The following is a 22719-nucleotide window of genomic DNA, read 5'->3' on the forward strand; positions in this document are numbered from 1 at the left end:
CCTCCCATGTCTCTGTCGTCATTTATTAACTGTGTGTTATCATTTTACTACAGGAGGTCCTCAGTTTACAACGTCCTCGACCTACAGCGTTTCGTCGCTATGTGAAACTAGTTGACAAGCAGAGTGGACAAATAAGTTGTCACACGGCACTATAAGACGATTTTATTTACATTCACCAGTTGTACGCCACCTTGGATTGTGCTACATTTGCTAACTTTTAGCCCTTCATTATGACTCCCAAGCATAAATCAGACTCTTCTGATGAGTTCCGACTTACTGCGAAAATCGGCTTACGTTGCATCGTAGGAATGGAACTCCAACCTAAGTCGAGGACCCCCTTGTTACTTAGGCCATATGGTGTCTTTTATCTCCATTTAAAATCAGATAAATCTCTTCAGAAACAGCTGATTTTTTTTTATGCACAGTAACTTTAGTACAGGGGGTCCTAAGTTTACAATGTCCTCAACGTATGGCGTTCTGTCGGAACTGGTTACGTGGAACTAGTTGACGAGCGGAGTGGACAAATACGTCGTCACGCGGCGCTATAAGATGGCTATGTTTACATTCTCCGGTTGTACACCACCTTGGATTGTGCTACATTTGCCAGCTTCTTGCCCTTCATTATGGCTCCCAAGCATCAGTCAGACTCTTCTAATGGAGTTCCGACTTGCGGCAAAAATCAACTTACACTTATGGAGTTCCATTTCTCCCGCCCGCCGTAAGTCGGAACTCCATCAGAAGACCCTCTGTTTATTGTAATGAAGCTGTGCAACGTTTTATCTTATTATACCAATATTTGAAAACTGTTCTGTCGCAGAAGGAATCATGGGTAAGAGATGCTCCTGGTATCAAAAATAAAGGTTACAAATGAGACCTTTCATTGTCTAGAACTTCCCACATGCTGATTTACACCCATCAGGCATCACATTGTGATTACTGACAGGTGAAGTGAATAACACCGATTATCTCTTCATCATGGCTCCTGTTAGCAGGTTGGATACAATACCGTTTAAAAGTTTAGGGTCACTTAGAAATGCCCTTATTTTTGAAAGAAAAGCATTTTTTTCAATAAAGATAACATTAAGTGAGTTATGAATAGTCTGGACATTGTTAATGTGGTAAATGACTATTCTAGCTGGAAACGGCTGATTTTTAATGGAATATCTCCATAGAGGTACAGAGGAACATTTCCAGCAACCATCACTCCTGTGTTCTAATGCTACATTGTGTTAGCTAATGGTGTTGAAAGGCTAATTGATGATTAGAAAACCCTTGTGCAGTTATGTTAGCACATGGATAAAAGTGGGAGTTTTCATGGAACACATGGAATTATCTGGGTGACTCCAAACTTTAGAACGGTCGTGTATATCAGGCAGCAAGTGAACATTTTATCCTCAAATGGCCAAGAGAGGATTTCAGTGAGTTTAACAAGACGACTGGGTCAGAGCATCTCCAACGCTGCAGCTCTTGTGGGGTGTTCCTGGTCTGCAGTGGTCAGGATCTTTCAAAAGAGGTCCAAGGAAGGAACAGTGGTGAACCAGCGACGGGGTCATTGATGGACGTGGGGAGGAAGGCTGGTCCATGTGGTCCGATCCAACAGACGAGCTACTGTTGGCCAAACTTCTGAAGAAGTTAATGCTGGTTCTGATAGACAGCTGTCAGAATACACAATCCATCAGTTTGTTGCGTACGGGGTGAACAGATAGACCAGTCAGGGTGCCGATGCGGACCCTGTGCACTGCCAAAAGACCAACAATAGGCATCAGAACTGGACCATGGAGCGATGGAAGAAGTCTGGTCTGGTCTGATGATCACGTTTTCTTTACATCACATGGATGGCCTGGTGCGTTGCTTACCTGGGAACACCTGGCAAGCTGGCGGAGTGTGATGCTTTGGGCAACGTTCTATCCATGTGGACGTTACTTTGAGACCTACCACCTACGTCAGCATTGCTGCAGACCATCTACACCCTTTTGGTTTTCCCTGATGGCCTCTTTCAGCCACAAAGCAGCGATGGTTCAGGAATGGTTTGAGGAGCTCAATGACCAGTTTGAGGTGTTGACTTGGCGTCCAGATCTCGATCCAGTCCAGTATCTGTGGGATGTGCTGGAAAAAGAAGTCTGATCCATGGAGGTCAAACCCCACAGCTTCCAGGACTTAATGGATCTTCTGCTAACATCTTGGTTCCAGATACCACAGCACACCTTCAGGGTCTAGTGGAGTCCATTAGACGGGTCAGAAAAAGGGGACTTGGATCATCCAAGAAAAGACCTGGAATGAAAGCTGACTGTATCTGAAGGTCAAGGGGGGGAATAATGATCTGTTTACATCAACAACTTTTTAATAAAAATTTTACTGTCATGATGTGATACTGATCCATTTTTTGCTGGTGTGGCAGTGATACTCTACTGTAAGTTTATTTTCAAAGATAGTTTTAACTGAAATGGTTTAAAATGGAGATTTTACAGTTCTATGGATGAAAAATTGGAAGAAAAGTGGATATTTCAGCCAAAATTCTTCTTTTAAATGTAGTTATTAAGGATAAGTCCACCTCCTGCCTGGTTACCAGCCTTTATAAACACAGTTTCTGAGCCGTGCAGCAGCAGCAGGGAGGTTTTCTGGATAAACACTGAATTAAGAGCATTTAATGGAAACATCAGTACAGTTGGTTCTGTGTCCAGATTTTGGGTGGCAGCTGGTCCAGCTTCCTACAGCAGTTTTCTACTAACATTCCAGCTTCATGTCACCAAACGTTCAGCATGTAGGTCAGTTAGTATCAGATGATCAGGAATGTGACACACTGCTACTCTTAACTTTTAATTCTTACTATAATAAGCCTCTTAGGATTAATCAGCTGTAAGTGGATTTGTTGTTCTTTAAGGAAGGAAAAACTCAACGTGCTGCAACAAAGAACCAGATTGTAGGAAAAAATCTAACTTTACTGTAGATTATGCAACTTTACAGAGGTTTCTTTATGTAAAATAGCAATAAGGCAAAGTAAAAATAGTATAATACAAGGAAAAGTCCTGCATGAAAAATCCGACATCAATAAAATAACAGCAAAATGTAGTAAAGTATTGCAGTAAAAGTCCTGAGTGGTACATTATTATATGTGCTGTTAATAGATTATTAATCTTTCTGTAGGCTGGATCTACTTCAGATGTAGTTTTATATCGAGTTCTGATAAACAAATCTGTTTTTAGTTTCTCTAATCTTTGATTTTTGCTCAGATTGGATCATTTCATTAAAATTGAGATGTTTAGAAAGAAAAATCACAAACTTTTACACACATATCTGCAGCTGTACACAGCAGTTTAGCACTTATTCTCCTTATGTTGAAAACGACAGATTTGTTTCTGTTGTGTTTTAAAAGCTCGTTATATCATCTTCATTTTTTAAAAAGCTGTGGAAAACTAAAGAGGAAAACTTCTTACAGGCTCTGTAGGTTCATCTGAATACCTTCAATTATGTAATTTTCAGCATCAAACACTTAATTTCCTGCATTCTGGTGAATTTTTAAACACTTGTTTAAAAGTAAAAAGAATCAGTCTGATCCTGATAATATGAGGTAGAGTGAGACATTCAATCAAGGCTGACAATGTGATGAAAATATGGAAAATAGAAGAGAGAACACAGCTTTGCTCTAGATATTGTTTAGGAAAACTGTTTGATGATGTTAATTCCAGCATTTCATGTGATTCACTGTTTTCTTCTTCTACCAGATAAAAGGTTATGCTAACAAGGTTGTTGTGGGACATGTTCCATGTATAATAATTATTATTTAAAATATTATGTTGATTAAATTAAAATGTTCCCACAACTACAAGAGACATCAATGGGAAAAAAATACCCCCAAAAAAAGGAGTTTTAAATTTATTTATTATTTATTTGAGATTCAGTTTGGTCATCAGGGGGGTGGGACAAGAGAAAAATGACTCCAGACTTATTTAGTATTTTAAAAATATTTTCAAACATTTTTTTCTCCTATTATTTTTTCTGATTTGGTTTCAGGACAAGAACATTTACACAACAACTGCATGTTTTAGTATTTTGTACGTGGATTATTTGAAATTTGATGTAAAATGTCCTCTACTTCTGGAATGAGCCTTATATGTAAGAAATGTCTTTACTTAAGGAAAACAGTAATTTGAGACACCAGATGTCACTTCAGTACATAATATTTATAACGATTTAGTGGATTCATCTGAAAGTAACTAAAACTGTAATATTACTGCAGTAAATTTAATATTGTCCTCAGAAATATGGCGAGGTAGAAGCAGAAAGGAAAATAAAACGGAAATATTCCAGTAAAATCCCTCAGATATATACTTAGTCACCTTCTGACAGCGACTATATGCTGCATATTATCACTGCTGTAAAGTAACTGAGTACACGTGTGACGTACTTAGTTACTTTCTAGCAGTGATAATATGCAACATGTGATAATACTACTACTAATAATAATAAACCTGAGCTGCTTCTGTCTCGCGCTCAGCGGAAGTGGGCAGTCCACTGAGTTTCTTCTTGAGCGCGTGCGTCTGGGCTCCCGTGAGCAGCTCGCGCTCACCGGACGGCAGCAGCATGGTCGGTTCGGTGTTACCGGGAGAGAAGCTCCGCGTGGATTCTCCGTGACGCTCCGCCGGTTCTTTGTTTGTTTGTTTTATTTACAGTCTGGCCGCGCGCGCTCCGCTCCGCTTCGAACTCTCTGAGCGTCTCGCGGGCGCAGCGGCAACGATGCTCGCGCTCACCTTCACCTGCCGCGCGCTGCTGCTGTTCCTGCTGACGGAGTCCGTTCAGACCGACAGGAAGCCGGTAAGTTACCGGAAACTACCGCAGATTTTATATTTATTTTTTATTTTATTTTATTGTATTAATCTTTTCCCTGCTTTTTACTGTAGTCTTTGCACGATACTGTTTTTTTAAAAATATTTTTTCATTAAATTTTTAGTTTTTTTTTTAAACAGATTTTCCCAATTTGGTTAAATTACAGATCACTGAAAAAAATATTAAAAAAACAAAACTGAAGATATGTTCAAAGACAATGGAATACTGTATCATTCAAAAAGTATAAAAACTAATGAAAATAACAGAAACAGTTCTATTCTATTCTATTCTATTCTATTGGTCCCAAGGGGAATTCAAGAAACTAGCAGCATATTAAACATACAGAGATAAGAGCAGAGCGCACAGGGGATATAGAGATCTAAAAAATATAGAATTATGTACACAATGGATATACAGATAAAAACTGTGTAGATGGTGTACAAGTAGGACTCTTAAGAATCAACATGTAAATCAGTACTTTCTTGGGTTATTTTACTTGATATTTTCTGTAACAAAACAGGAATAATAATAATAATTAGAAGAAGAAGAATACAATATCGCTTTTCAAAACAATCAAAATTAGCTACGAACGATTTAACATTTTTTAATCCTTAACCATTTTTCTGTCAACATCTGCAAAATGTTTTAGCCTCTTTTGTTTATTTTAATACAGCAGAAAATAAAATATTTTTTTACTATCAAATGTTGCAAAAGAAAAAAATTACTATTCGTAAAAAAAGAAAGATATTTTTGGCATTATTTATAGATTTAGCCATATGGTTAACGTGTAAATAGATTTTTTTTTCTGTGATTTTTTTTTGTTTGTTTTGTTTGTTTCTTTGTTTTATCTTCATTTAACAAAGCAGGGTAAATCTGCAAAATACTTTTCAAAAAGTAAAAATGGATCATTTTTTAAATAATGAACACAAAACAACACAAAAACAATCCTTAAAAATGTCAAAATCTGCTGATTAAAAACTAGAAAAAAATTTACAGTAAACATGTAAATTAATACTGTTTTGGGGGGATTTTACTAGACATTTTCTGCAATAAACAAGAATACTATAATAATAAAAATAACAACAATAATAATAATAATAGTAAAAAACTTAAACTTGCCTAAAAATGATTTAACATTTTTCAATCCTTCACCATTTTTCTTTAAAATAAAAGCAGAAATCTGCAAAAAAAAAAATATTATTTCAATACAGCATTAAATAAAATAATTTTACTGTCAAATTTTGTAAAAGAAATAAATACCATTAGTGAAATTTTTTTTTTTTAAATAAAAAAAGTATCCTTGCATTGTTTACATTTTTAGCCAGATGGTTAACCCTTCATTTTCAGTGATTTTTTTGTAATGTGTAATTTAACAAAGCAGAGTAAATAAAATACCACTATATAATTTTCAAAAAAAATTGTTAAAAAATGTGGAATTTTTTGCAATTTATACACTAAAAAAATCCTTTAAAATGTGAATATCTGGCAGCAACGGTGTCAGGACAAACTGTATGGAAAAAAAACAGTTCATAAACTGTAAAAACTGAAAATAATGGCTAATATTTAAAAATATTAACAGTGTAATTTTACAGTCAACATGTACGTTTCCTGTAATTTTATGAGTTTGTGTCTGTAATTTAACAAAACAGCAAAAATCCGTTAAAAAAAAAAAAAAAAAAAACACAAAAAGCAGTAAATTGTTGAAGAATTGCAGCTAAAAAAGTTTTTTTCCTGATATTGAATCCAAAATTCCTCCACTACTGCTGCTGCTTCAGTGAGCAAAAAAAGGCAATAAAAAGTGTTAAATAAGTGCATTTAATTTATGGTTTGTTCAGTTAATTCAGTCCCTGAACTACGTGGTTTTATTTGTATTTTTTCTGGCTCCAACGGTGTTTATTTGGAGCATAAAGAGGTTAATCAGGAGGTTTGTTTTGGGTTTATTCTCTGGAGGTTTAAACTCTCTGGAGGAGTAAAAAACCAGCCAAAACCACAAACATACAGATAAATATTTAACCTGCTGCTCTCCAGGGAAAGTGTGAAAAACACCCCAGTAATCCAGTAATTTATTTAAACTGTGCGCTGGACAAATATCCCAGAGTACATGAGCAAATATGACGGATATTAAACACAGCAACATCTCTATGAGAGGAAAAATATAGCAGATTAAAGGAAAAATACATTAAAAACTAAAATTTTAAACTGAAATATTACGAAGTATACCAATAAATGCAATTTTACTGTTTACAACCACAGATTTACTGAAAAAATACATACAATAGATGCAAAATAAACTATATTAAAGCTTTCCTGTAAACCTTTTTTGAAGCTTAATGTAGTTTTTTTTTATATTAATTGAACCTAAATCATCCTACAACTATAATTTATTGGTTAAAATATTGTTTTTACACAACAGAAAGAAGCAAAAACACTCTTTTGTGGTGCATTTAGGTGCTTCTGGAAAACTCTGACACCTGCGTCTTAACTCTTATTGCAGCTTTCTAGAGAAAAGTTTTATTTTACAAATCCTCCAAGCAAAATGACAACATTTAAGCTCTTAATTTACCTTCCAGACTTCCAGATGGAGAGTTTTCTGATCTGCATCTTGCTGAAGTTTGGTTTAGTATAAATGAAACAAGCAACACGATTAAAAATAGGTTTTTAGACCTTTAGCAACTTTTATATAGTTTAGTGGAGTTAAAGTTGCTGCACAGATGATTGAAAAGCTGATAATAAGCAAGAACAGGTAAAAAGAAGAATAAAAAGACAATATGCGAGAAAAAAACAACTAGAAAACCTACATATTGATTTTTAAAAAGGCAAAAAAATTACCGTAAAATGATTTAAAACTCAATGAAATTTAATAAAGACAGAGAAATAGAATTAAAGTCAAAATTTAACAATAAAAAAGTAATTAAACAGATGAATAAATAAAGGGAGAAATGTCTATAAACCAAATTTAATCAAAAATCAGACAGAAGTTATACGTTCATGTTTGAAGATTTCTACATTTCCATCTGTTTTCAGACAAACTGTTCCAACGTTTCAGTGCAGAAACGATCAAATCTGACAGAATTTTAATTCCTCACTTCAGTATTTTATTGCATATTTAGGCTTTATATCCACCAAACATTTACAGCTTTTGTTTGCAGCTGATTGATTCCTGAGCTTTACTGACATTTTTTAAATAAAATTTGGTGATTGATTATTTATTCTGGTGAACTTTATGATGTGATTGTAATGAAATATCGTGTTTATAAGCTTAGGTTTGGTTAATTTTTCTGAGAGAACCACACATCACTCATGATGTGCTCATAGACTGTAGGAAAGCTGGAACTCTGATGAATTTTTCTGTTTTTACAGTTTCAGGTACTGATAAATGGAATAATTTTGGTAATTTAAAAAAAAGCTTTCATTTACCAAACATCTATGACTGAGTCAATGCACAGAATTTAAGTGTTTTTTTGTTTTTTTATTTTTTTTACAGGATTTGGTAGAATTTGTTTATTTTGGCAAACTTTAGAATGTGATTTTGATGAAATATCATGATGTTAAGCTCAGATTCGGTAAATTTTTCTGACAGAACTGAACATAACTTCTGATGCATTCACAAACTTTTGGACAGTTAAGACTTTACTTAAGAATTAAGAATTTACTAGTTTTTACAGCTTCTGACTCTGATAAATTGAATCATTTTGGGGATTAAAAAAAAAACTTTCATCTACTAAACATCTTCAACTCTTGGTTGCTGGTGATTAAAGCATGCACAGAATTTTAGTTTTTTTTTGTTTGTTTGTTTTTTTTTACAAGATTTGGTAAAAATGGTTGATTTTGGCAAAGTTCAGAATGTGATTTTTATGAAATATCATGATTTTAAGCTACAAATTGGTAAATTTTTCTAACAGAACCACACGTTGCACATGATGCATTCACAGACTGTTGGAACATTGAAAGTTTGAGGAATTTTTCAGTTTTTACAGCTTCAGGTTCTGACAACTGCACAGGTTTTGCTGATTTTTTAAATATTTTTGAAGGGAAAACCTTCCTTTCAGACCAAACTGCTTTTGGTATTAAGTCTCTGCAAGTTGATTTATTTTTTTCCATGAACTAAATGCAGCTGCTCCTTTAAAAGGTTATAAATCCATCTGAAAACTGAACAAACTGGTCAGCAGTTAATGCAAAGTGCAGCTAATTTGTACTTAATGTGTGAAAATATACAGAAACCCTGGTTTTCTCCACAGTCAGTCTGTTTGTCAGAGTAAATGTGTGTAGAAGGTGAGGTGTGAAGGTTGTGTGTGAACTTGTCATCATCATCATCATCATCATCATCATCATCATCATCATCATCAGTGTGTCTGCTGATGATCTGCATGAGAGAAACTAACCGCCGGATTCACAGTCAGTTTGTTGAATCCGTCTGTTGGGTGTCAACAGGTCTTTCAGCAGCATCAGCAGACCGTTTCCATCCAAACATCACATTTAGTAAAGCTCAGGAGATGAGTTAGAATGTTTTCCTTCGGCAGCAGTCGGAGGTATCTGGAAGGTGGACAGTGGAGGCTTGTTCTCACTCACTTCCAGCCTCTTTACAAACTCACGGCTGGAGTTTTATAGCCGCAGAAACACTGCTGCTAATTGTCGTAACACTGAGCTTATTGTGGCGGCTGAGCTCCGACCTGACAGACAGGAAACTCAGTCACCCAACACTCTGCACCTGGACCCACTGCACTCTGAGGAATCAGGTTTAGACGCAACAAAAAGAGTTTAAGCAACAGTTTGTCGACTTCTCATGTATTTACCAGACTGTTAGACCAATAAAGCTCCACTGAGCACCAAAAGAATAATGTTTGGGATCAACAACTAAAGATAATTGATCTTTCTGAGTTGTATAAACTTCTAGTGGAATTACAGTCAGGAACTAAAGTTTACATCCACTTGTAAAGACCATCTACCAGTGAAAAGTTTTAGAACGCCCCAATTTTTTATTGGTAATTATGCATGTTTATGTCTCATTGGACTCTGAAATGAACGTATAGAACAAATAAACAAATGAAGTTAGAAACCAAAGTGTATTCTAAACTTTTGACTCGTCAAAGTACCACCTTTGGCAGATTTCACAGCTGAACACATTCTGTCCACAATGGAAATCAAATATTCTTCAGAAAGTTCTTCCTGACTCTGTTGCAGAAGTTCCCATAAATGTGTGGCATTTGTCGGTTGCTTTGCTTTCACTCTTCTGTCCGGTTCATCCCAAACCAATTTTTTTTTTTGTTTTTTACAGGATTTGGTAGAAATGGTTTATTCTGCCAAACTTTAAAATGTGATTTTAAGCCTAAAATATTATGGTTTTAAGCTCAGATTTTCTTATTTTTTCTGATGGAACTGCTCATCACAAATGATGCATTGACAGACTGTCGGACAGTTTAAAATTTCATAAGTTTTTCTGTTTTTACAGTTTCTGACTCTGATAAAGGAGATCATTTTGGTGATTTTTTGAAAGAACAGCTTTCATCATCCAAACATCTTCGACTGTTGGTTGCTGCTGATTGAATCATGAGTAATTTTTTTGTTAGAAATTGGCAAACTTTAGAATGTAAGTTTGATTAAATATTGTGATTTTGAACTAAGATTTGGTTAATTTGTCTGACAGAACCACACATCACAGATGATGCATTCACAGACTGTTGGAAAGTTAAAACTTTGACAAATACTTCAGTTTTTCAACTTCTGACTCTGATAACTGGAATAATTTTGGTGATTTTTTTTTTTTTTTAAAAAGCTTTCATATACTACAAAATATCACCTGCTGATTGCTGCTGATTGAATCATGCGCAATTTTTTGTTTGTTTTTTGAAGGATTTGGTAGAAATGGTTCATTTTGCCAAACTTTAAAATGTTATTTTAAGCTTGAAATATTCTGGTTTTAAGCTCAGATTTGATACATTTTTCTGATGGAACCACTCATCACAAATGATGTGTTCACAGACTGTTGGAAAGTTAAAACTTTGACAAAATTTTTAATTTTTACAGCTTCTGACTCTGATAAATGGAATCATTTTGGTGATTAAAATTTAAAAAAAAACTGAATCCAGTCTGAAACCAGTTTTAAAAACAGTGCAGTCATTTGTTCTAATTTAACTTTGTGCCAAGTTTTGAAGTGACTTGAAAGCAACTTTTATTCTAAAGAGTCCGGATGTCTCTGTGTTAAAACTATCAGACGCCACAGAAGTTGCTGAAATTTTTATTTTTTCGTCCACAACATTTTCTGTCATAAACAGAAACAGAAAAACAAACATCTGAGCCTCAGTAGATGTGTGAGGTTTATGAATATTTATTATTAGCAGCAGTAATTCTCCCTCACAGAGTGAATAGAAGCAGTTTGTTGTATTATTTCAGCTCGGAGAAGACGAAATGGAGGCAAACAGCATTAAAATCTGCTGGCAGAGAATCAGGAATCAGGAATGTTTTGGGCAGAAAACATGTTTCCATTGGCTGCTGTGAGTTTTTCCAACATATTCAGCTGTCAGTGACTCAGTTTACATCCATTCAAAAGATCCTATTTAGCTGTAAAATGGTGAAAAATGTCACTCAGTCCTGCTGTCAGAGCTCCAGAAATGTAGGAATAACACAAATCTGCAGGAAACGAGCTGCCGTCAAACCTCAATTAGTGGATTTATCCTCCTTAGTTTGCGGGACTGAAGCTCTCACAGGTAAAATATCTAAAATATAAGGTGTAGAACAAACTCAGTTAAATAAAACCTTCTTTAACTCACATTTTGATTTATTCAGGTCTGATGCTGATGGTCTAATGAGGACATTTATACAGTTTTAATAGTGGAGTTATTCAATGTCAATCAAGTTCGTCAAGTAAATGCATTTCCAGTGATGAACACCAGGGGGCGCAGTGCATATAATATATTAATTGATAAGCAGGAAGCCAAACTATGTGTAAATTAAGTGTAATTCTGTGTGTTTTTATGCGTTTTATGTGGGTTTTTTTGTGTGTTTTTCTGTGTTTGCAGCCTTTCCTGATCACAGAGAACATGTGGCCTCGTGGTTGTGTCCTGGACTGCCACCGGGGGCGCCACCGAGCCGTCTGCGGCAGCAACGGCAGGTTGTATAAATCGCTGTGCGCCTTCCAGAGAGCTCAGTGCATCAACACACAACTCCGCCTGGCCCCGCAAACACACTGCTCAGGTACACAACCGCAACCTGCTGGTGACGGTAAAGTTAGTTTTCATTACTTTGTTTAGATTTCAAGAGCAAAAATGTATCTTCACACTTCCATCTCAAATCATCAGGTTTCTTCACCTTGATCACCTCTGATTAACTTGAAGCTTTTTTACTTCAAACTACACATATTTAAAATGGTATCTGTGGAATTTTAGCTTCACATATCAAATACTTTTTGAGATAACGTTGTTTTTAAATTGCCCGTTGACCCACTTTCAGCAGGTTTTGTCTCACTTTTTGAACCACAATATCTCAGCAACCATTAAAGATGAAAACCTGAAATTTTCACTGTTATTTCTCATCATGTTATTGATTCTGAATCTGTAACATTGAAAAAGTAGACTCAAAAATTCTACTGGAGTCAGATTATCTACTGATATTTTAGTTTTGTGCCATGACTTGTAAAACCTGCTTAGTCAGTTATGAAACTTCCAATGAAAATAAGTTATTTTCCTCACTTTTCTGACCAAGTATTTCATATTAAAACTATTCCACGTGTTTAGTTTTGTATTATTGTGACATGAAGCTACATGTGGTTCAGAAAAAATCACTAATTGACTTCTGCACTGTCAATTTTATTGGTTAATATGAGCTCAAAATTTAGACTTTTTCATGACGGCTTAATTTCTGTTTCATGTTTCAAATCGCTCATAATCAGAGTTTATTTGATCTATTTGTCTAAAATCACAAATTCTGAATCAATAACATGATGAATAATGAATGAACGAATTACAGGTTTTAATCTTTAATAGTTGCTGAGATATTGTTGTTCAAACAGCCTCAAGTTTTCCGTCTTGTTGTTGTCTTTTTGTTTCTATCTCCACATTAAAAATCAGCGTCACAGATGTAAACAAACCAGCGTGAACATATCGTAAATTCTCCTGGATGTAGACCTCTGATGCAAAATAGCAAAATGTTTCTTCCAGGTCACTAATTTCCATTTTAATTTCATTCGGACAACAAACAAACGTGAAATGGTTCGTGTCTAATTTAGCTTTCTTCGTAAAACTCATGCTTGTTGTGTTTTTAAAAGCTGTTTAGTGCAACTCCTTAGTTCCCCGAGGCATTAAAATGGAAGAAAAGGCAGAAAAGTCAACATGATGAGCCACATTCATGAGTTAAAACAATCCAGAAGTCTCTGACAAAAGAGACTCAGTCAACTACTTCACTAAAAACAACAATCACTACTTCCTGTTTTTAAAGGAACTCAAGGAATCTCAGACCCGGTGCAGACTAAATGCCAGCTGGTTCGGTCTCAGGTTCTGGAGGCTCGAACCCTCAGCACCAGTTCCAGTCCTTCAGTTACTACGACTACTACTCCTGCTACTACCACTACTATTGTCACTACTACTACTTCCTGTTTTAAAGGAACTGTTTGCATCCTGTGTTGTTGTCAGAATTCAGATCTTCCTCTGCTCTCTCTCCATCTCAGACCCGGTGCAGACTAAATGCCAGCTGGTTCGGTCTCAGGTTTTGGAGGCTCGAACCCTCAGCAGCAGTTTCAGTCCTTCATCCGCCGTCTTCGTTCCCGAATGCAGCTCTGAAGGTCACTTCCTGCCAACTCAGTGCCACAACCAGACCGGATACTGTTGGTGCTCGATGCCGGATGGAAAACCGGTCAGCGGGACAACGGTCCTCCATGTCGTCCCCAACTGTACCGGTCAGACGTGATTTATTGAAGAGTTTATAAAGGGTTTTATACTCACATTTAATCTGTGAAGTCATTGGTTGGATTCAGGTTTTAATGTCACCACATCTGGATGTGCCTTTATTTTGAAAATCAATGTCAGTTTTGATCAGACCCCGGATTATGGCGTCTGCATGGAGCACAGAGAAAAATTTGAATATTCATTTGAGATGAGATGGGATGAGATGAGATAAGATAGAATGAGATAAGATAAGATACAATCTGATACGATGAGATGAGATACAATACGATAAGAGAAGTTAAGATAAGATAGGATGAGGTAGGATGATATGAGATAGGATGAGGTGAGATAAGACAGGATGAGATAAGATTAGATAAAATGAGATGAGATATGATCAGATTCGATACGATCTGATACAATCTGATATGATGAGATATGAAATACAATGAGCTGAGATAAAATAAGATAGGAAGAGATGAGATGAGGTAAGGTAAGATGAGATAGGATGATACGAGATCGGATGAGGTGAGAAAAGATGAGATAAAATGAGATGAGATGCAATCTGAAACGATGAGATGAGAGACGATGAGATGACATAAGATAGGATGAGACAAGACGAGATAAGGTAAGATAGGATGAGATGAGATAAAATGAAATAAGATAAGATACAATAAGATACAATACGATGAGATGAGATAAGATGATATGAGATGAGACAGAATAAGATGAGATAAGATGAGATGAGATGAGATGAGATGAGGTAAGAAGATAGAATGAGATAAAATGAGATGAGGTGAGATGAGATGAAATGAGAAAAGGTGAGACACGATGAGATTGGGATGAGATAGGATGAGATGAGATACAATAAGATAAGATATAATGCAATGAGATGAGATATGTTACGGTGAGATGAGTAAAGATAGGATGAGTTGAGATGATGTAAGATAAGATAGAATGAGATCAGATGAGGTGAGATGAGATGAGACTGTGTGTGTATTTTCATGCTGAGGTGTTTTATTTCAACATTATTCCGAACAGATCTCATCACCAAACTGGTCCAGCACACTGATACAGATTCAGCTGCGATCGAAGGTAAGAAAAAATGTTAAAACACGCCAAACACAGAATGATCACCAGCTGTACTTTTACTGGCAGTTAGTCTTGATGTTTCTCTTTTTTTCTGTCTGGCTCGACGTTCTGCTAATTTTTCTGCCAGAAAAATCTGAAAGGATTTCAAGACTCCAAAAATGTATAGTTTTCTCTCTGTTCTCCAGTTTTCACATCTTTACAAAAACACAGATGATGGAAGAAGAAAAGAAATAACAAACATTTAACGTCTGAAACTTCTCTTAAATGCTGGAAAATTTAATCAGATTTGCTTTGTTGTTTGCTCTATTGAATCAGATTTTCCACTAGAATCAATTTGACTCCTGCAGGAAAGTCTGTAACTGCAAACTCTGCTTTCATAAATGCAAGAAATCCATCCACCTTTCAGCACAGATGATCCAACATGTCAAAAATAACACTTCTTTGAGACATTTCCAACATTTGTTTTACACGTGAGCAGTGTAAAACGCTCTCTGTGTGAATTTCTCACACATTCTATTCTTTTCTTTGCTTTTTTTTTTTTTTTTTTTTTACACATTTTTCTCCCGATTCCTTCATTTTCTTCTTATATTACTGACCTTTTTAATGTTTCAGATGAAGCTAATGAACCTTTGCCTACGCTGGATCCTAAAAAACCTGCAGGTGACAAACAACCCTCTATAATGATGAAGTCAAGTCCGATTCATTAGACGTGATTTATTAAAGAGTTTACACAGGGTTTTATACTCGTGTACATTTATTTAACATGGTTTAATCTATGAAGTCATTGGCTGGATTCAGGTTTCAATCTGTCACCACTGGGTGTCTGGGTATGCCTTTATTTTGAAAATCAATAACAGTTTTGATCACACTCTGGATTATGGTGTCTGCATGGAGCAAAGAGAAAAATATGAATGTGAAGATGAGATGAGATAAGTTTAGGTAGATGATATGAGATAAGATAAGATGATATGAAATATGATAAGCTAGGATGAGATGAGGTGAGGAGAGACGAGATTAAATGAGATTAAATGAGATAAAATGAGATTGGGATGAGATAAGATGAGATAAAAACAGATGAGATAAGATAAGATAGGATGATATGAGATAAGACAATACACGAAGAGATGAGATGAGTAAGATAAGATAGAATGAGATGAGTTGAGATAAGATGAGATTGGGATGAGATAAGAAATAAAATGAGATGAGATATGATGAGATAAGATAGGACGTGATGAGAGAAGATGAGATGAGGTAATATAAGATAGAATGAGATGAGATGAAGTGAAATAAGGCCATGTGAGATAAAATGAGATTGGGATGAGATAAGATGAGATATGATGAGATACGATGAGATGAGATGAGATACAATCTGATACAATGGGATTAGATGAGATAAGATAGGATGATTATATTTATCACCTTTAAAACAACAGAAGTTTACTCAAAGTGCTTTCCAGCTGAGTTTGATTCAGGCCAAATGACTTCCTCAATCTCTTTGTATTTCACAACATACCAAAATTAGATTTAGCCACACCAGTAGTCATGCTTTTCAATGATTAGTTGCTCAGAACTGCAACTGAAGCAGCAGCTAGAAGCATAAAGGAGTCTATGGAGGAAAACAAACTAATAAACAACCAAGAAAACTGGTGTTCAAAAGGAAGATTTTCATATTTACACATCAACAGTGTTTGTGTAGTTACTGTTGTGACCAGTAGGGGAAGACAGAACTCTTCACTGCAATTGACTCAAAGAAGTAAAAAGTATGAATTAAAATCGGTTTTATCTTTTGTTTTGTTTTCTTTTGGGGTTTTTTTTGTTTTTTTTTCTTTCTTCTTCTTTTTGTGGGCTTGTGAGCGAAATGTACCAAATGCAATACTATAAGTAAAAGATGCCCAAAAATGTATATAAAAGGAAAGTCTGTACTGCATAAAGAGTGAATTGGTAACTTAAACATGTGCTCTTTCCAAATAAAAATAAAATGTAAAAAAAAAATAATAAAATCGGTTTTATCACAACATAAGTCACCTGAGGGACCTTTAATAATAAGTGCAGCTAGTGATTACATAATTAAATCATAATAATTCTGTAATAAAACATTTATTGTTCTCCACAGAGTGAGATCAGATTGTTGCTTTACTCCTGCCTGACTGAAAATATGCAGCACAGTTTGTTGCCATTTGGTAATATTTTATTTAAATTCCTCCTAATTTTCCTTAGAATATTCAATTTAGCACAAGGGGATCCCAAAGTAGCTGTAATCACCCTTAAAATAACAAAACCATTGTAAAACAGATTTGGACAATTTTTAAACAGGTTTTCAACGGCAGGTTTTGGACATTTTTCAAATATTTTAACAAAGGTTTGTAAACAGTATTAGGACAGTTTATGGAAGCTTTCCAAGCATTGTTTGGACAGTTTCTAAAAGGGTTTTGAACCATTTTTAAACAGGTCTCAGACTATTTTTAAGCAAGGTTTCAAACAGTTTTTCATCAGGTTTTGGACTTTTTTCAGTCCATTGTTGGACACTTTGGACAGTAAAAAGGTTTTGGGCAGTTTTCTTTTTTTAAAAAAAGATTTTGAACAGTTTTTAGGTATGTCTTGGAGAGTTCTAAACAAATTTTCAACAGCAGGTTTTGGACAGTTTTCAAACATTTTAAGGAAAGTTTTTGAACAGATTTTGGACAGTTTGTGGACAGTCTTCGGACTCTTTTTGACCATGTTTTGGATCATTTTTTAGCAGACTATGGACAGTTTTTGGACAAATTTTGGGCAGTTTTTAAACAGGGTTTGGACAGTTTTTTAAAAACAGTTTGTGGACAGTTTCTAAACAAGTTTTGGACATTTTTAAAACAGATTTTGGACAGTTTATGGACTCTTTTTTGACTCATTTGAGCAGGATTTGGAGAGTTTTTCAACAGTTCATGGACAGTTTAAAGAAAATTTCTGGATATCACAGTTAGAAATGTAAACATAATGGAGCATGTAGCTGCTAAAAAACAGAAACTGAGTGGACTTTTGTTCAACAAGTTACCAGAAATAAGACTCCAAATCTCTTCTTGTGTTTCTCTGTATGTGTGAATACAGTATGTGACAGTTTTCTGCATGAAGATACATCAGTGTGTGTTCAGCTCAGCTGGTTTCCAGTTCCCTGAGTTGATAAAAAATCTTGTTACTGCAGGTTTAAAGTGTATAAAGTCAGAGTGTCAGCGTTAGAATCCTTCCCTGGTGTCATACAGCTGTCATGCTCTGATGAAGTGAAAAGATTCAGGACTCCGGCAGCCTCAGCAGACTTTATATCCTCCATGCTTCAGAACTTCTATTTAAAAAAAATACATCTGCATTGTTGTCTGCATTAAAGAAGAGTTTCACCACTGTGACAGTTTCCTCCTAAATTAAACACTGCTGTATATTAAAGCCACTTCCACTACCCATAGGAGTTTAAGATAATAGAAGAGAAACTGAACTTTTTACCTCTGTGATATTTTTGTCTCTTTGGTTTGTTTTGCTGTAGAACATCACAGACTGACTGAAGCAGAAATAACATGTTGTGATGTTGTTGTCTTTGTTGTTCAGAGCTGACGGCTCCTCCGTTCTGGGTCACCATCCTGATGAACTCTGAGCCCAAATCAAACCGATCAGTCCGGCGACCCACCGGTAAGAAGCAGAGCTACTGAACTAGTATGAAATGATGGACTCATGTGGAGCTCACAGACTGCATGTGTGTCTATAATACTATAATAGTATATATACTGAAACTTTTAATGGATCAGTGCTGGTGTGAATCAAAGCCAGAACCTGTGTTTGCATCCGCTGTCACACAGGTGTTGTAAATTTTAATAATTTATTGAATAAATTCAATTATCAATCATCAATTTAATAATTTAGAATACAAATATGAGCACACTAGACATGTATCCTGTGTTGAAAGTACCATTTGAAACCATAAACACATTATACAGACTTCAAAAGGAGCTTTTATAAATGTTACTGGGATACAAAAACCTTATCGCAATTGATCCTGGCTCAGTTTAACCCTTTTGGGCTAGCCTGAGGACATTAGGCTTCGTAAGAGACTTTGTCATGGTGCCCTTTTACGAGCTAAACCCCAGCAATGCTCTCAGCTTGCCTGGCTGCTTCTTCCTCAAAATTAAATTCAAGTTGAAATGTCACCATTTTTGCACAGTTTAGGAGTTTCAGCTGATGTCACAGACAGAACTGAACTTCCAGGGGGCACTTTTCAAATGTTGCAGGAGCCCTGGGAGCAGAGTGTTGCTGCACGAAGACACTACTTTTTATAGGCACAGCTTCACCGGTGAACAGGTTTGCAGCTACCACCCAGAGAACAAACTGCAGTTTATTGAAGACTGAAGGAGGTGTATCGGTTCAGGAGCGCCACCAAAAAGAAATTTGTTGTTTTTTAGAAGTTGTGCAGCAAGAATTCATCCCTCAGGGTCGGACTATCGATGTTAGATTCTACTGTAGCATCTGATGGAGAATATTTGGCACAAATGACCTGAATTGTGACATGTGACATCATGAGAGATGCTCTCAGTCTGTCCTACTTGCCAAATTTGACCTCCTGTGGCTTCTTCTTCTTCTTCTTCCTCAAAATGAAATTCAAGTTGAAATGTCACCATTTTCAGACAGTTTAGGAGTTTCAACTCTAGTCAGAGACGTTTTTCAAATGTTGCAGGAGCTCTGGGAGCAGAGTGTCGCTGCAGGAAGACACTGCTTTACTTTTAATAGCCACAGATTCGCTGGTGAACAGGTTTGCAGGTGCCACCCAGAGAACAAACTGCAGGACTTTATGTTGCAGTGAAAAATGAGCGTCAAAATGTGACTCAAACTGCCTGGATTCCATAAAAACGTTTGCATATTGTTGGTAAAAACATATATATATTATAACAGAGAATGTGTTTTTGTGTTTTTGCTGACAGACAGTCCTCTGACCTGTGAGCGTGAGCGATCGTCACTGCTCTCTGAGATCCGTTCAGCCTTCCAGGACGAGCGTTTTATCCCAGAATGCACTGCAGACGGACGCTACAGCCCCGTCCAGTGTCACTCTGCTACCGGTTACTGCTGGTGTGTCCGAGTGGACAGCGGGAGGCCTCTACCGGGAACATCTGCACGGTGACCAATCACAGCTGCACCTCGTTAACTAATTAACTCTGCTATCCTTATCCTCTTCCTGTCCTCTCCATGCTTCTTCTCCTAATTAGATCTGACCGCTTTATAAATGTACAGAAGCGTTGCATCCTAATCATCCAATTTTACACCAGTTACTGTCGTGTTTCCCAGGTGGGTTCTGCTTTAAACGGAAGACGGAACAAATGAGGATAAACTGTTCTGTTCTCAGGAGGTTTTATCAGCTGGTTGTCGCTGCTCAGCTGGAGGATGTTTTCTTGTCTTGTTTTGGTTCACTGATGTGAGAAAAAAACTCCCTGGGGCTTAAAATATATATTTATTTCATTCTTCCTCCTGCACTCTAGCCATTCTTTGTGCTGTTTAATCAGAAAAAAAATCACTTAACAAATTTAATATCCTGATTAGCTTCACATAAACAGAAAATTTTTTAGGCTATCAGGTAAATTTCCATCCGTCAAACATGGATTCGATCCCACCAATAAACTCTGACGTCTCACTAAATGAACATGTGAACACAATAACCTGCTGTATTTCTAATTTCCCAGGAGAATAAACTGTTTTTTTCTGCACGTTATGAGATAAATTTAAGTCACATATGGTATTAATTAAGTATTTGAGCCACCTATAGATGTGTTTAGAATGAATTAAACTACATTTTCAGCATCCTTTTGAGAATATAACATCTAAAAGGTGGTTTATAATGTCCATAGACAAGTACTGATTGCATTTTTTGATTGATCGATGACCTAAATTATTGAATTATTATCAAAAGTTTCTTTTAATCAAGTAATAATCTCAGCTTAAACTTTTTAGGGTAAAATATCTTGATGGAAATTTTCACTTTTTAAACCCCAAAACCCAAAATACAGCTGCCAAGGACTCATATCCTCCAATATCACCCCTCAGACGGTAAACTGTTTTTATCTTTTGTGACAATTATGGCTAAAATATTCCATTTACAATAATTTTATATTTGTTTTTTGGACTCCACTTTGAGAACAACTGGTTTACAACATCATATTATGTAGCTATAAGCATATATGCGCTCTTTTAATTCAGTTTATTTGTGTATTTGTCACAGTATGAAGACAAATTTCATATTTTACGGCTGTGTTTTATGATATACGGCACAGATTATGCGAATAAGAACACATTTATAACTTCTCTAATTTCTATTATTTAATTTAGTAAGGTTATTGTATGCAATAAATAATATTTTAGGGTCCTAATATTTAAATTGTTTAGGTTTATTTTTATTCTATTTAAAATTGTAGGTCCATAACTACAATATTTAAACATGTTTGGTTAATTTTTAACATTTGTTTCTTCACCAGAAAACACTTTACATAAACATCTATCATTTTAAGTTTTTTCTATAAATAAAAGTGAACTTTATTTGACATTAATAAACTCTCATGTTTGTTTTCAACTAATTAAAATTCATAATTTTTAACTGAACGAGTCATGAGTTCAAGAATAAACAGCAATATTTTCATATATTTTGGAGGCTTCAATCTCTGGTTATTTCCTGTAGTTAAAACTACGGTAGTTCACATTAAAATACTAACTTCATATACTTTTAAAATCTAGGCTTTCAGAAAAATGTTGATATTTGACTTATAGAATCTATAGTTTACTAATTCTTGGCATTTCTAGTTGGGTTATTTCATCTCAAATCATCAAAGTTTTGGAACAATTTCTACCCGACTGTCTCTGATTTGCCTAAAATTTTATTTTACAAATATTTATAAAGATATTCAATACCATCAGATACCATATTTAATATCTGTAAATTATGATAAAAGCAAGTCAGAGATGGTTGAGCAGAAATAGCTTTAAAATTGCTGTTTTTAGATGGACAAACCCAGTTCTAAGATATATAAACTTCAGGTGTAATTTTGATTAATGGTCAGTTGTTCATTCTGTCTCTGCAGGAATCGTATCCCAGACTGCACCGGGGCAGGAGAAGCTCCGACAGACAGGAAGTACAAGGACAAGCCTCTACCTGGTAAATATGACAGCAAAACAATCAGTGAAACCGCAAATATTCTTCACAATAGTCAGGTATTTTCTGTTTTCTCCAGTTTAAACGCCTCTACCTGTTTAATTCGTCTGTAGTTTATGAAGGGAATCGAAAGAATTGCAGAAAACAACAAAAAATGTTTAAAGTCAGAATCTTGTCACAGCAGACTCTGTAACATGTTGATTTATAGTGTTTATTCTGTTTCTACAGGTTGTCCTGGAGCTCGGAAGAAGCAGTTCCTAAAGAGTCTGGTCAGAGCGCTGCAGCTGGAAGCAGAGCATGCTGGGACTCTGAGTCCACACCAGTAAGTATGGCTGGTGTCTACTGTACTTCACAGTCGTGTAATTAGGGATAAATTTGACTTACTGTGACTTCTTCTTCATCAAAATGAAACTCAGGTTGAAATGTCACCATTTTCAAACAGCCATTATATTTTATTGTCCTCTCAGCCTAAAATGATTAGAAATTTGTCCAACGTAATCCATAATTGTCTGAAAAGACCCAAAACCTGTCCACATGAGAAATGTCCGAAACAACTTGAAAACTGTGCAAAATTACTTGAAACTAGTTCAAAATTACTGAAAAATGATTCAAAATGACAATTTGAGTCATTTTCAACAATTTTTGTCTAGTTTTGAGTTGCACCAAATCATCTGTAGAAAGACATTTCACCATGCTGGATGTATCTTCCAACAACTTGCTTCTCTGCTTACCATTTTTGAGCCACGCTGCATTTGTTCTATTGGTCAAGTGTGTTTTATT

At 35.6% G+C, this 22719-nt stretch overlaps 1 protein-coding gene across 2 annotated transcripts in view; it reads left to right on the forward strand.

The window, feature by feature from the left end:
* The first annotated feature begins 4525 nt into the window (after positions 1-4525).
* The window catches only part of LOC111582788 (SPARC-related modular calcium-binding protein 1-like), a 29309-nt gene continuing 11115 nt past the window's right edge, over positions 4526-22719 (forward strand). The window contains exons 1-9 of one of the 2 annotated variants that reach the window (XM_035957853.2): positions 4527-4812; positions 11841-12015; positions 13484-13711; positions 14739-14792; positions 15402-15449; positions 18363-18443; positions 19727-19919; positions 21869-21942; positions 22168-22261. In XM_035957853.2, coding sequence (XP_035813746.2) covers positions 4735-4812; positions 11841-12015; positions 13484-13711; positions 14739-14792; positions 15402-15449; positions 18363-18443; positions 19727-19919; positions 21869-21942; positions 22168-22261 — 1025 coding nt within the window. In that variant the 5' untranslated portion in view covers positions 4527-4734. Of the gene's footprint in view, positions 4813-11840; positions 12016-13483; positions 13712-14738; positions 14793-15401; positions 15450-18362; positions 18444-19726; positions 19920-21868; positions 21943-22167; positions 22262-22719 lie in introns of both variants that reach the window. The other variant, XM_055011835.1, reaches the window with a different exon arrangement.

This window comes from Amphiprion ocellaris, chromosome 7 (assembly GCF_022539595.1).
Source record: "Amphiprion ocellaris isolate individual 3 ecotype Okinawa chromosome 7, ASM2253959v1, whole genome shotgun sequence".
NCBI classification, from domain to species: Eukaryota; Metazoa; Chordata; class Actinopteri; family Pomacentridae; genus Amphiprion; species Amphiprion ocellaris.